Source organism: Nanorana parkeri, unplaced genomic scaffold (genome assembly GCF_000935625.1).
Source record: "Nanorana parkeri isolate BGI_ZX_2015 unplaced genomic scaffold, ASM93562v1 scaffold205, whole genome shotgun sequence".
Classification (NCBI taxonomy): Eukaryota; Metazoa; Chordata; class Amphibia; order Anura; family Dicroglossidae; genus Nanorana; species Nanorana parkeri.
The window spans coordinates 1,299,124-1,314,006 of NW_017306473.1; the positions used below are offsets into that span (position 1 = coordinate 1,299,124).

At 43.2% G+C, this 14,883-nt stretch overlaps 1 protein-coding gene across 1 annotated transcript in view; it reads right to left on the reverse strand.

Moving 5' to 3' along the window:
* PCOLCE2 (procollagen C-endopeptidase enhancer 2) overlaps nt 1–5,684 on the reverse strand; it is a 51,750-nt gene extending 46,066 nt beyond the window's left edge. The window contains exon 1 of the mRNA XM_018555622.1: nt 5,593–5,684. Coding sequence (XP_018411124.1) covers nt 5,593–5,669 — 77 coding nt within the window. The 5' untranslated portion in view covers nt 5,670–5,684. The remainder of the gene's footprint in view (nt 1–5,592) is intronic.
* Nucleotides 5,685–14,883: the final 9,199 nt, after the last annotated feature.

Genomic DNA, 14,883 nt, shown 5'->3' on the forward strand with positions numbered 1-14,883 from the left:
GGGCTGTTTTTTTTAAAAATTGTGCTTGTATTTTAATAGAAGAACTCTGGGACATTTTTCTATTAACCCTTGCAGTGAGGCTACCCCTGGACTGCAAGGGTTAACTGCTCGTTTTTGTCTAGGTTTAAAAAAAAGTTATACTCACCCGATGCTCCGAGCTGGCTTGTTCTTAGATCGGTCCCAGAAGCCTCTCTCCCTCTCCTCTGCAGCGGTCCCGTAATTAATCATCATGTCTATACACAGTGTATAGAGGTGAGCATGCTAATGAATATTCCAATGCTACAGCATAGGAGGAGACAGGCTGGAGGGAGCACTGTGACAGATGGCCAGCTTGGAGCTTCAGGTGAGTATATCTTTGGGGGTTTTTTAGCACAAAGACAAGAACGAGCATTGTAAGGGTTAAGAAAAAGTTTACCTGGAGTTCTTCAAAATTCTTTTTCTTTCCATAAGGTTTGCAATATTACTTCTATTTGCTCCTTTTATGCTCTTATGAGTTTGGGAGACAATTTCCTATAGGCAAACAGGCTGTTCACTTTGAAAGGGAATTTGGATTTGCAAGGCAATTTCCCCCTTAGCTTAGAGAATGAGGTGAGAGTTCACTTTGCAAAGAATACCCAATCATGTGCAAGGAAAATAAAAACACATATTTTTGCTTGCACATGATTGGATTATAGAAGTCAGCAGAGCTTTATCTTATTCACTAAGCAAATGAAACTTCCCCTATTTAGCTTTAGTAAATCAACCCCTATGTGTGAGGTCCCGTACTCAACACGTCAGCAGCTTTTAGACTTTAGATGACCTCTGACCTTTGACACTAAAGGTGAAGTGTCAGATTCAGGCAGGGCAAGTAAAGCTTAGTAAGGGTGCAAATATTACATTTAATATTTAAAAAAATGTAAAGTTATATTAATTTAAGAATATCCAATATATGAGGCACCCCCCAGCCCGCTGAAGCTCCGCCCCTGTCTCACAGAAGCACTGCCTCCATAGTGCCGAAGCCCTGCCTCCAGCTCGGTAATCAAGCTGTGTGGGGAAGAGGAATGGAGGAGACAGGGAGGGGCCAACCTGTCCTTCACTTGCTCATCACTGGTGAGGCATCGAGATTGATGTCCTCACTGGTTTTTATTTTTTATTGGACAGCTTCGACCAATGGCGCTTTGTCATTGGTCCAAGCCATCCACAGAGCTCACGCCTCTAACACAGAATAGAGGTTGTGACCAAGTTAGGTCACACAAGCAGTGGGGAAGCCCGCTGCTGTGTAACCTAACTACCTTTCAAAAGCTGGATCCAGCGATGCCTGTAATTACCAGGCAGCGATCCGTCCATGACAGGCTACACAGAGGGGAGGGTTGCCCTGCTGTGTAACCTGTAACAAGCCGATCTGAATAGAGAAAAAGCTGTCGGCTTCAGACTTGAAGCTGACACCTTTTTACTTCATAATACTAGGTGAGGCTCTGCCTCTCCTGCCTCCCTTTACCGCTCGTCCCTGAGGTATAGGCAATGTATTCAATTCCTACACTGTCCTACAAAATGTCCAGCTTGCCCACTTCTTCCTTCCAAGCCTCTTTATTGGTCAGTTAGTCTTTCCATAGCAATAAAGAACCAAAGAACCTTACACAAAATGTTGACAATTATAACTTCAGCTGCCTATATCTCTGGTTCTGTTGATCACTTTGGCATGTGGTTTTCACTGAAGCTATCCTCTGTTTATGTATTTTGGTTATATGCTCAGTTTAAATTGCTCTGTAAGATCACTTTTATGATGCTGTCTGAAATTTCTGAATGAATCCCCTGCACATCTTTACATATTTCCAGCAAACCTTTGCATAAAATGAGGGATTCTTGGTTTGCATATATTGCAGTACATGTTCAAGCTGGCCAACTGCATCCAAGTGATCCCTCTCTGGTCAGTCCCTACTATAATGTGCAAAATGTTGCTTAGAGCATACTTGAGTGGACACAAAGGGGTCTATTCACGAAGCAGCCGAAGGATCTAGCCGTAGCTTCGGCCGATCCTTCGGCTAGTTTCGGCCCCAGGACCCCTTCGGTTCAGTAGAACTGAAGGGCTGCTGTACGGGCTATTCACAATAGCCCGTACAGCTCCCGAACTTAGTCGAGCCGAAGGCATATGTCTCGGCTCGGCTGAGCCGCGCTGACAGCTGGGCGGAGCCAGCCGTGATCTTACGGCTGGCTCCGGTCACTTGCAGAGAGATCAGCGTCCCTGGTTACCAGCTAACCAGGGACACTGATCTCCAGACAGCAAACTCTCCAGGGCTCTCACGGCTCCGTGTCAGAATAAAGAAAGAAAAAGCAGTGTTTCTCTCCTTGACGGCCTGGAGCGGGAGACTTCCAGAGCGCCCGGGAGAGTTGTTTTTTTTTTCTCGTTTTTTTTTTTTGACGGCAGCAGAACCGCCGGCCAATAGAAAACTGTTGGGTGGAGCTAGCTGTCATTGCTCAGCGGCATTCGGCTATTCACTCACTGCTGTTCGGCATCTATAAGAATAGACCGAACAGCAGCGAGTAGCCTGCCGGAGGTTTGGCTTAGCCGATCCAGATAAGTCGAACTCCTCCTGCACTTCGGGTCAGCTGAACATGCTGAGCATGTTTGGCCGACCCGAAGCCACGTAAAGCCACCCGATGTACGGCTGATTTGAGCCGATATACGGCTGAAATCAGCCGTACCAGTCTGAAGTGAATAGCTGAACAGCGTTCAGCTCACTTCGCTTTAGGTCGGTCATTCACTCGGCTGCCTATGGCAGCTTAGTGAATAGACCCCTTAGTGCCAATATGGGGCAGAGAGACACAGCTGAAAGAGAGTTACAGACTCTAGTCTGGGATTCACCTGAGAGGGATTATATTGATACATTTGGTTTGCCCCTTCTCTTTAGATTGTAAGGCCCTCCTTACTATCTTCTCTCGATTTATATTGTACCTGTAATGTCTTCCTTATATTGTAAAGCTCTGCACAGACTGTTGGCGCTATATAAATCATGAATAGTAATAATAATAATAATGTTGGCCAGCTTAAACAGGTATTACAATATATGGGAACCAAGAATCCCTGTTTTTAAGCAAACATTTGCTAGAAATGTGTAACTATGTATAACAGTGTGCCGTGGGTTCCTGAAATTTCAATGTTCACATGTGGTCACACTCCTTTTAGCAACTGGTGTGTTTGTGTTTGGATTTGAGACATGTGCACACAGGCATATGTCCATTTGTATTACTTTTACAATGCACCATTTACAACACAGCACTGTTCTAATACATACTAGATACTGAGGTTTTGGTACACTGTCCACACACAGAAAATGCAGAGAGCCACATTTTTGGACCAGCAGTTTTTAGAAGTCATCAGTGCTTCGTAAAGGTGATCATGATGATCTCCTAATTTTTTATATTTGCCCAAATACTAGAACTGTAAAGTTTTGGGGTTTTTATGCTTTTGTCTATTTAAAGGAGTACTCCTTTAGGTAATGAGCAGTGTATCTAGTATGTTATTATAAAGACCTCCAGAAAAAAAGTAACTGCACAAAAACATTGATTGTGCCGAGGTCCATAAGGAAGAGTAAATGATGCAAAAATGTAAAAGGAAAAAGTAAAAGTATTCAATTTGACAGATTTTCTGTGCTCAAACATACATAGCTGGAATTGATAAAAGCCCACCATGTCCTTTCATAGCAACATAGAATTAAATGAATAAAATACTTATAGCATATATATTATTTCTTATATCTAATAGGACCCTATAATCAGTATTAGCATTTTGTGACTTTACTATTAGCAGGACAACTTCATGTAAAAGCCAGTTAGGCTGTATAGTGAGCAGTCCCTGTAATACAATCTGAGTGCACATGCTGTATCACAAAATCAAAGGAAACAGCCAACTGAACTATTCCACCTGTAAATTGAGTCTAATATCAGGAGATAAGAAGAAATGGAATTAAAGTGACATTTTATGAGCGGAATAAACTCAGAGGTGGATAAAAGCTTTCACACATCAGCTGCCAATCTGGATCACATATACTTTACTAAGGAATCAAATGCCCAAAATGCAACTTAATACCGGCTCATGGGGTGAAAGTAGCACTTAGGCTCATAGTAAGAAAGCAGATACTGAAATAGTGAGGGGGTGTTATGTAATTCTGGAAGGAGGAAAGGGAGTGAGCTATAATGTCCAATTTGCAGATATCCGTTGTGGTCCTGGGAGGCATTAGGGGAAGCCAAGGTGAGGATCCAGACATAAGCTGCAATGGAAGATGATGGGAAGGGAGCGCAGCACACGTCATTGGATTCCCAATGCTCAGCAAGATAATCTCAGCGGGTAGAAGGAATATAACGATCGGGGGCAATTGTAGAGGATGACAAGCAAAGTGGATTAACAAGACTGAAAATGAAGCAGGATGTAAGCTTTGCAGGGCTAGTGAACTGCCTGGGAAAAGCAAATAGCACACAGGCTCAGAAGTCTCAAACACACATTGGATGCAGCAATGGATTCCAAATATCTGATGTAAGTCAATGTGCATGGAACGTTTAGTACGTGTTCTGGGAGATCTATATAGTACATTCATTGAACCTCAGTCATTGAATGAATTAGTAACTGAAAAGTATAACCGCATATTGTATACAGTGATGCAGGGAACAGATGCTGTGCAAAGTTTAGTAACCCATTACAACCACAGCCATCATCCTTCATCCGTGTAGTAACACATAGCAACAGCATCCATCATTCTTCATCCACTAAGTAACCCATACTGACCACATTCATCATCCATTCATTAACCCATAGCAACAGCATCCATCATTCTTCATCCAGTTAGTAACCCATTACAACCACATCCATAATCCATTAAGTAACCCATAGCGACCACATTCATTATCCATTCATTAACCCATAGCAACAGCATGTATCGTTCTTTATCCATTTAGTAACCCATAGCAACCACATCCATCATTCTTTATCCATGTGGTTATCCATAGCAACCACACAAATTATTCTTCATCCATTTAGTGACCCATAGGAACCACATCTATCATCCATTAAGTAACCCAAAGTAACCAAATTCATCATCCACTCATTAACCCATAGCTACCACATCCATCATTCATGTAGTAACCCAAAGCAACTGCATCCTTCATGCTTCATCCACTTAGTAACCATAGCAACCATATCCATCAAGTAACCCATAGCAACCACATTCATGATCCTTCCACTAACCCATAGCAACAGCATGCATTATTTTTCACCCATTTAGTAACCCATAGCAATCACATCTCTCATCCATGTAGTAACCCCTAGCAACTGCTTCCATCATTCTTCATCCATTTAGTTACCTATAGCTACCACATTCATCATCCATTTGGCACTAGTTGTCATAGGTGCTGCACTTTAGATAAAGTCATAAGAAGGTTAGGAAAGTGGTCTGGCTAGTCATGTTTGATAAGCAGCATATTGCTGGGCTGAAGATTGTCCACACATCGTCCCCCATGGATCATGCCTTCTGGTAGTGTAAGGGTATCCTGGGGGGTCCCAGGGCAGAGAGTAGCCAGTCCCCAGAAGATGTGTGGTACTCCTATGATGTGTCCTCTTACCTTTCATTGGGCTGCTGTGCAGAACTGCGAGCAGCCAGGAGCAGGCAGAAGGCTAGCACACTGTGTCCGCTGGTCATGTCTGTCAGTGTGGGCACCCAGTAGGGATGAGGAGCCTACAGTGGTTTTATAAGGAGGATCGCCTCTACTCATTCTGCTCTGGGAGGTTCTCTGGCATACTCAGGCTCCTGATGAATATCCCATTTGTTCCTGCAGTCCTGGGGAGGAGGGGATCCAGTTCTCCCTAAAATCTGATCCTCCCCTCTCCTCCCCTTTTAGCTTCTTTTTCAAAGGCTGCCATTAACCCCTTCACACCTGGGAGCATCTGCCACTGCGATCATAGGTGGGGTTTCTTATTTTCTTGCTGGAAAGAAAGCAAAATGCTTTTTGTATTGCAGAAAATGATCTTTCTTTCTTTGCCCAGCATTATAGCACAGACATAGCTGATTGCAGCATGTGGACTTGAAAATGGCACCTATGTTTATAAAGATGTAATGCAGACCAGATGGAAATGTCACATGAAGCCAAATGTAAACGTTGACTACAGTAGGTGAAAGTTTATAATGGCTGGATAATACTGTAGAGGAAAGTTACTGGAGCAGAGGAAGCATCTGTAGAAAGACAGACATCTGTAATGTTCTTCCTTTCCCCATCATCATCATCATCATCATTATCAACAACAAGGTAGCATCAAATTGGTTTAATCTGCATACATTGTCATGCAAACGTCATCTTACACTCATTTATGGTAACTTATTATGAGCTCACTGGCAGTTTATGTTAGTTGTTGGTGGATGCTGCTTTTTTTTTATAGCTCCTGGGAGATCTGGATGCGGTATCTCTCCATCGGAGTTCCCTTTAACCACTTGCTGACCAGGTGTTTAGACCCCCTTCCTGGCCAGGCCATTTTTCAGTATTCAGCGCTGCGGTACTTTGACTGACGTTTATTCCGTCATGCAACGCTGTACTGAAATTAATTTTATACAATTTTTTGGGGATAGATAGAGCTTTATTTTGGTGGTATTTAATCACCACTACGGGTTTTATTTTTTACTATATTTCTGGAAAATTACTGAAAATTTTGAAGAAAAAAAAAAAGTTTTTTTTTACATTATGTTAGGAAACAATTATTATTACCCGATTATTTTGGTAAAATATAAAAGACGGGGTCACGTCGGGTAAATAGACACCAAACATGTCATGCTTAAAAATTGCACGCACCCGCAAAATCACAAAAAACTACCATACTCAAAATTGACCATAGGCGACGCTTTAAAAGCCTTTACAGCTCATCAGTTTAGTGTTATCAGTGATTGATGGCCCTAGAATCATTGCTCTCATTGCGACGATCGTGGCGATATGTAACATATGCGGGCGTAATGGGCGCAATCGTCATTTTCGTAGGCATGTGTGTATGTATGGGTGGGGACTTTAAAAAAAACAAAAACAATTTTTTCAATTCTTTTTTATGTGTAACTTTTAATTTTGGGGGGGAAACTTTAGGGGGGGACACGGGCCGGCAGCTTATACAAGCGATCCGCCGGCTCTATAGCCGGCGGATCGCTTGTATGTTAACGGGCATCGCTGCCTGTTTTTAAATTAACGACGTTTCCCGCTCGCGCGCTCAAGTGGGCGGGGCTAACAGACCGTGTATACACGGCCTGTTACATCCAGGAAGGTCCCGGCTGACCGTTTATGTACAACGGCCGGCCGGGAATCGGTTAAAGGCCAACTCCATTGTACTGTGTTAGCCATCAATGATCATAGAAAGTCTGCAGTTTATGTGATCCGCTTTATTGGCTTACCTATGTTCTGAAAGATGCAAGCTTTCAGGGTTCCTTAGATCCCTTCATCAAGCGTCATACAATTGTATAAAGCCTGACGAGCTGAAGTGATCTAAGAAAGCCTGTAAGCTTGCATCTGTCAGAACTTAACATGATGTTAAAGGCAAAAGCTTTTTAAGGTATTCCAAATGCAAATGAAATCACTTACAATGGATGCAGCTCCTTGCAGTTTCCTGCAGAATCAGCTGGTCCCCTGTGCACTGGTCCCGATATCCTGGTTTAGGCTCCTTTACCTTGCAGGGTTCTATGGAGCCACCCTTGTGTGTGATAATAGTAAGTGTGTCTCCACAAACACACAGGCACGGCAAGGCACTCCCCTGCTCCCCCTTACTCCTTTCTTCTTCCGTCTCCAAGCTGGTATATAAACAGCTGCTGGAGACTGTGCTCTCCATTGTGATCTTGTACGCAACAGGAAATTCAGGGAAGCAAAGCTGAGAGAGTTGGAGCCAACTGTTTGGAACATGACTGTAAGCGCTTAGGCAAAAAAGTTTAAAGATGAACTTTGGGCACAACTTTTATTAACCCTTGTAGTGGGGCTACCAACATACGGCAAGGGTTAACTGACAATCTTTGTATAGGGTAAAAAAAAAAAAGTTATACTCACCTGATCCTTTGAGCCAGCCAGCTCTTAGACCGGTCCCTGGAGAGTATCTCCCCCTCCACCGCAGTGGTCATCATATTGGACGTGATGATGCTGAGGGACATACCATACCTGCGTCTAAAGGGAAGGGGTGCTGGCTCTGAGGATCAGGTAAGTATGACGGGTTTTTTTTGGCCCTAGACAAAAAACAAGCAGTGGACCCTTGCAGTGCCAGGGTAGCCCCACTGCAAGGGTTAATTAAATTTGTGCACGGAGTTCTTCTTTAAAGGAACACATATTTGTTTTATTTGGATTCATTATTGAAAAACGTTTGAGAGTTCAATACTACTTTAAGGTAGTTTATAAAAGATATCACGTAAAGGAGAACTATGAGGTAAGTGCTTTTCACTCACCTCATAGTTCCAGCCGACCTGTGACAATGAGACTGTCACAGGTCGGCTCAGTAGATCGGGAGGTGAGCGAACACAGACCGGCGTTCGCTCACTTCTCGATCCTGTCACGGCTCTCTGCCGTGACAGGGGAGGGGCTGGATTCCCCCCTCCCCACTCCGATCTGCCAGCGCTGACTGGTGGAACGGACTGGGGAGGGGGCGGGTACAGCTGGCTCTGCCTCTAGATAGGCAGAGCTAGCTGTCACTCACGCAGCTGGGCGTATCCACACATAATTGTCAGGATCCGCTTCAGCTGCGGCGGCTCAGTACACCATGAGCAGGGACCAGTCTAAGAGCAAGTTGGCTCCAAGGATTGGGTGAGTATAACTGTGTTATTTTTGAACCTAGACAGAAAGGGTTAAAATAATTTCCCCTGGAGTTCTGTTTTAAACTCCAAAGTTTTTGCAGGACCAACTATAAAATGTTTTTTTTGGGTTTTTTTCAGTTTTGGGTAGGTTTTAAATATTTTTTGCAGTGGTAAAATTCTCTTGACCTGTTCCCGGAAGGTCATATTAAAGATGTTACTCTGGATTACTGAGTTAAGGCCAGTTCACAGCAGCCACAGTGCGTTCCGGCCCGATTGGTGTCGGAATGCAGCGCACTTTGTTTTGGGGCGGGAGGGGGCGTGGCGGTGCATTGAAGCCAATGGCACCGCAGCCACGCCCTCAGGCCACAATGCGATCGCCCACACCCGAACGCGTGGCACATCAGTGCCGGCGTTCCAGTCCGGTGCCGTCAGAAAAAATAGTACATTGCGGCTGGAGGATGTGGCTGCGGTGCCATTGAGTTCAATGCAAAACAAAGTGAGCCGGCCGGAATGCGATACAGTGCGTTCCGGCACCAATTGGGTACGCACTGTGGCTGGTTTGAACTAGCCCTAAAGTGTGTACATGGAATGCATTGGCCAATGTGACACCAGTTGGCTTTGTAAAGGCTCCAGCAGTGGAGAGGAACTGAGAATTCCAGGGACCATAACTGACCCCTCGAATCCCTAGCTGCTGGGTTATACTCATGATAGATATAAGAAGACGAGTGCATTGACTTGCCACTGATCATGCAAAGCGGATTTGTAAGTATTTTGTGGAGGTGGTTTTCCACAAATGCAGATGGCAGCTCTCTAGATGAAACAATAAGTGCAGAGGCCGGTCAAACATGCTATACAAAATCCCTAGCAGTTGATGGGTAGAGGTAGCATTGGGTCACTACACAGATGGAACAAATGGCTCTCTATGGTCTCCCGCATAGGGAGCTACACAAGTAACATTAAGTAGCAATTAATAAGTGATGAGCTCGGGCTTGGGGTGAACACAGTTTGCCCAATATTGTGACTGACTACCCAATTGCATACACATTTACAACAAAAGTTGTGGTGGAGTTTTTTAAACGAGGACTCAGAAGATTAGAAAATCGTATACATTTATTGAATTCATAAAAGATATTTTCATAGTAAAAGTTAAAATCAGTGCTATTATACATACATGATTATCGAGTCCCTAAATTTCTTACCTATTTTTATATATATCATGCATAATTCATAATCCATTTCATAATGTGAATAACTTATCGATCATTGTGCTACATATGCAGTGTTATATCGCTCCATTGATCCCCTACGCGTTTCGCATGTGAGCTTCCTCATCATTTACATTTCTGTATATTCTATTTCCATTTATAATTAGCCATACATATTTCCTTCTTATTATAATTATATTATGCAGCCACTCACTCAGGGATCAGAGATCATGAAGGGACCCAGCTCCAGGAGGACAGGACCGATTCCAGTCACCCCCAGAGAAATTAAGCAGCGGAGCCACAGACGCATAAAGCCTGATGAAGGGGACCCTGCGCGGCCCCGAAAGCGCTTGATTCTACTTTGAGTGACTTCAAAATAAAAACGAAGATTCACTGAACTTTGACGTGTTTGTCATATTGGAGTGCTGGTGACATCTCTTCACAACAATCATAGCTTAAAAGTGGACCCATTACCAATAGCATGATAGCTATGGCATATAGCATGATAAATGAAAGCATGTGCCTTTATAACCCCTTCACTCTCGATAAAAGTGTTGCTATGATTCTCAGAGACTCCCGAGCCTGCGAATAGATAATACATGTAACCTTTTTTGTAGACTGCTTGAGTTCAGCGCCTGCATCCTGTAAAGCAAAGATCATGATACAAGGATAGTGTGCATGCAGGTACAGGGACCTCACAGGAGTTTTTTTACTCAAGAGTTAAAGACCTATGCGGGTATCTCAATGTGTCTACTGTTATAAAAAGAATACATATTTCTGTTCCCATTTGTGTAGATATGCAGTGGTTCACTAACACAAAAAAGTCACATGTTTCTGCATCATTGTCTGAACCCAATGCTTAATGTGCAACTGTGCCCAGACTATGGACATTAAAGTATTTATATATTCTTAGCAAGCACTAAGGGCTAGTTCACACCAAGCACGTTCCAGGAGCAGAGCAGGGCAGTTACAGAACGAATCAAAACTGCGTCCAATTCATTCCAATGGTATTTTGGGTTCTAGTTCACACAGCGTTCAATTCCAGAGCATGTAAAAAAAACTTCAGCAAACCGTATTTTTCCTGCTCTGGAACGCATCAAAAAATGCATGGAAACAGCCCGGAACGTGGCAAAACCACGGCAAAACACACTGCACTGCGTGTGCAGAAGCTCATGCAGATCTGGTCTCATGCAGCCGAAGTGAACCGACGGATTATCCGAACGTTCTGCAAAATCCTTCGGCACTTTAGTGAATATCCCCTTAGTTTCCTAAAGCACTGCACACCATAAACAGTTGTCATTTTTTTTTAAATTAAATACTTATTTTGTCGCCTTCTTTTCTCAGTGCTGCTAATCTTCAGCAGTCTGTTTGCAGCCACTTCCTGTCTACATTAATACCATCCAGTTGTGGCTGCATGGCATTTCTCAGGGTGGGTTTCCTGATAGCGACAGAGGTAATTCATGTCTGTGGAGTAAAGACCCGCTCACACTAGCCCATACACTAAAATGCTGCATTGTGTGTGTTGCGAAAGCTCCGGCATTGTGTGTTTTTTTTCACACATGTTATCTTTATCAGTAGTGTATATTGTGTGCACTACATTCAGGTATGCACACAGCAGCAAGGTTGCTGTTCTGGTGACCTGCAGTGGCATCCAGTGTGTTGGGAGAAAATGCACAAAAACGCGCTTCCAAAAAAGTGTGTAAAACGCACTAAAACACTGTCACCCTGGTGTGTATGGAGCCTAGTTTGGAGAAGGCAGGAGAAGTGAACCGAATATACATCATAATAGAAGTTATGTGATCCAGGACTTCGATACTATATCGAGTTTGGAGGACACTGCGGTTGTTACCAAATTGACATTGAGTTTTACTAGCAAACAACTAGTGACGGACTGTAGCTGCTGAATACTAAAGGTGCCCACACACCTTGCGATAATCGTACGATAATTGCGTGAAATCCCGCGATCGTACGATTATCGTAAGGTGTGTGGAAGCCGTGCGACCTCTACTACTGTAAGGTCGCACGACTTTTATCTTACGAACATGTTCGAAAACCCGCCGAGAATCGTACGATTTTCGGCGGGTGTGTAGCATGTTCGTAAGATAAAAGCCGGACAGGCCGGTGTGCGCAAGCACACTGGCCGTTCCGTATTGCGGTCATCGCAAGTACGATCTGCCTGTCCAAGATAGGCAGATCGTACGTTTTTTAAATTACCTTACAACCATCGCAAAAGTCTTGCAATGGTTGTAAGGTGTGTGCCCAGCCTAAAGGTGCCCATACACCTTACAATTTATCTGCAGATTTTCAGTGGTCAGATGGAAAAAGTGCAACAGATTGGCCCAGGTGGAGATTACTCCATCCACACAGTTAAGTGTAGATGGAGGAATCTGTTGCACCTTTTCCATCTGACCACAGAAAATCTGCAGATAAATTGTAAGGTGTATGGCCAGCTTAAGACAGGATGTGGCAACGACTAACATCCCCGTGGAAGAAGATCCGCTATCCATGGATGAGTAAAGAATTTTGATTTATACTTATACTTTATAAAATGTATGGACTAAGTGAAAGTTACCTGTTCAATCACCCATTAAGGCGCCACAATCATTTAACATATTGTGATTACCAAACAGCAAGTATCCATGCCTATTGGATTTTAATATCCATCGATAGATGAGCCATCTGCATGTTGCTGCTTGGCAGAAACAAAGAGTTAACATACTCAAGTGGAGAGGAACCGCAGTCTCTAATTGCTCATTACTGGTATTCTCTTCAGTATGAGAAATAAATCAGATACTGTGTTTAACAATAACTTTCAGCTTTTGAATCAATCAGCGAAGTCTATGTAAATTGCAGAGATACAATATAACTAAATCACATGTGAGCTTATGAAAGGAATGTTTGGATAAGAACCTATGTGTCCTATATCACTAACAAAAAGTGCACCTGATCAAGTTGGAAATAATATACAATAGTAGCCTGCCAGAACTTAGAAAATCTCTCCGGGTGTTCGGTTGGGGTCCCGCAGGCATGTATGTGTGTGTGTTTGGTGGAAGTGACAACGTTGTCAATTTTAAACAGTGATTTGGGAAGTGGTGCTATCAGATTGTCAATAAATTATTTTTTTATATTTTGAACATCTCTGGTCTGAAGTACTGGTAACTCCTTTATCCTGTGCACTCCTTCATGCACAGGTACCCTTTTTTTGAGTCATGACGTGCCATCTGGCTTCTTGTTTTTTAGGAAGCCTTCCTGCCTACCACCAAGTGGAGTTTGCTTCCTAGCCAATCAGGAAGCTTGACGGCACCTCATGACCCGCCTCCCGGCTTCCTGATTGACTAGGATGCCAGCTTCACATGTTTCTTGAGGAATCAGCGTGGCCTCCTCACCAATCTGGAAACCGGTAGGCGGGTCATCATGTGCCGCCCGGCTTCCTGATTGGTTGGGAAGCCAGGCTGCCTAGCAACATGTGAAGCCAGCTTCCTAGCCAATCAGGAAGCGAGGAGGCGGGTCATAACCCACTGCCCGGCTTCCTGATTGTAAAGGAAGCCAGCTCCATGCTCCCTCGGTACTGCTGGTCAGAAGGAGATCTCCCTCTGACCAGAAGTTCTGGTATCGGAGGTAAGCATCGGAACATTTGGGCAAGTACAAGCACTCACCCAAATAGTCAGTATCGGCACCAATACTGGTATCGGCACATCCCTAATTATGATAATATTGTATCCCAATTTGACCATGTTTGGATGCCGAATAGTCACAAAAGACTAAACAAAGGAAATAGTTCATTAAAAAATTAATCAAACGTTTGTTACATGAAGTTAATGCAAAGAAAGAAAAAGCAAAGCGAATCAATATGGTTAAAAACACATGCCCATTGCATATGATCGTTTAGGTTCCAACCCCTACAATTCCTTTCAATTATATTTTTTGAACATATTAACAGTTTAGAAATGTCATTGCTTAGTTGCATCTAGGTTTTTGCCTGTAAAAATTATCAGTAAACGTGTGGATGTGGAAAGATATCATTTTGAACCATTGTGTGTAATGGCTCGTATGTTTTCAAAAACACACAGAAGGGGATGTACAATGAGGCTGCTTTAATTTTCTAGCTATGGGTCTGGACCCTAGAAAGTTTGAGTTTCCTGCAGAATCAACTAGTCCCCTGAGCACTGGCCCTGATATTATGTTTTATTGGGGCCCCTTTCCCTTGCAGGGTCCTATGGAGTCACCTTTGCGTGTGCTAGTAAGCTGTGTGTGTCTCCACAAACACACAGACAAGATACTTCCCTCTTCCATTCCTCTCCTCCCTTATCCAAGCTAGTAGATGAACTAAAAGTGCAGTCTCTTGTGACCTTGTACTGGACAGGAAGTTCAGGGAAGCTGAGTTGAGAGAGCTGGAGCCAGCTGTTCAGTAACATGATGACTGTAGGTTTTTCGCCAGGGAAATAAATACTTTGCTGAGCAATGTATATTTGTTTGATCTGGATTCATTAAATAAAAACAAAGCTTGAGAATGCAATACTACTTTAAGACTGTGCACATTTTATAAATGTCCCCCAATGTCAATAACATACGTTGACATCTCTTTAGCATCCCTGCCATAAAAAAAAAGTTCTGAGGATTGGAGCAATAACTTTGTTTTGTATTCTTCTGTAACACTGCAACAACTTATTGCTTTTTAAATGACTTGAACTGAGTCACAGGAAAACAGCCAATTCTGATTCCCAGCTGCCTATACAGAGTAAGAACACAGTTAATCAGAAGAAAAACAATTTTAACAACGTTTAGTCACCAGCTATAAATGGCTTCATTTCTCTAACAATGGGATCTAGCCGAACATTAGTACTGATAATCTCATAGTGTTTCAAATTAGTGGCAATAAGCTCTCGGATTTGAACCGCCATTGCGTG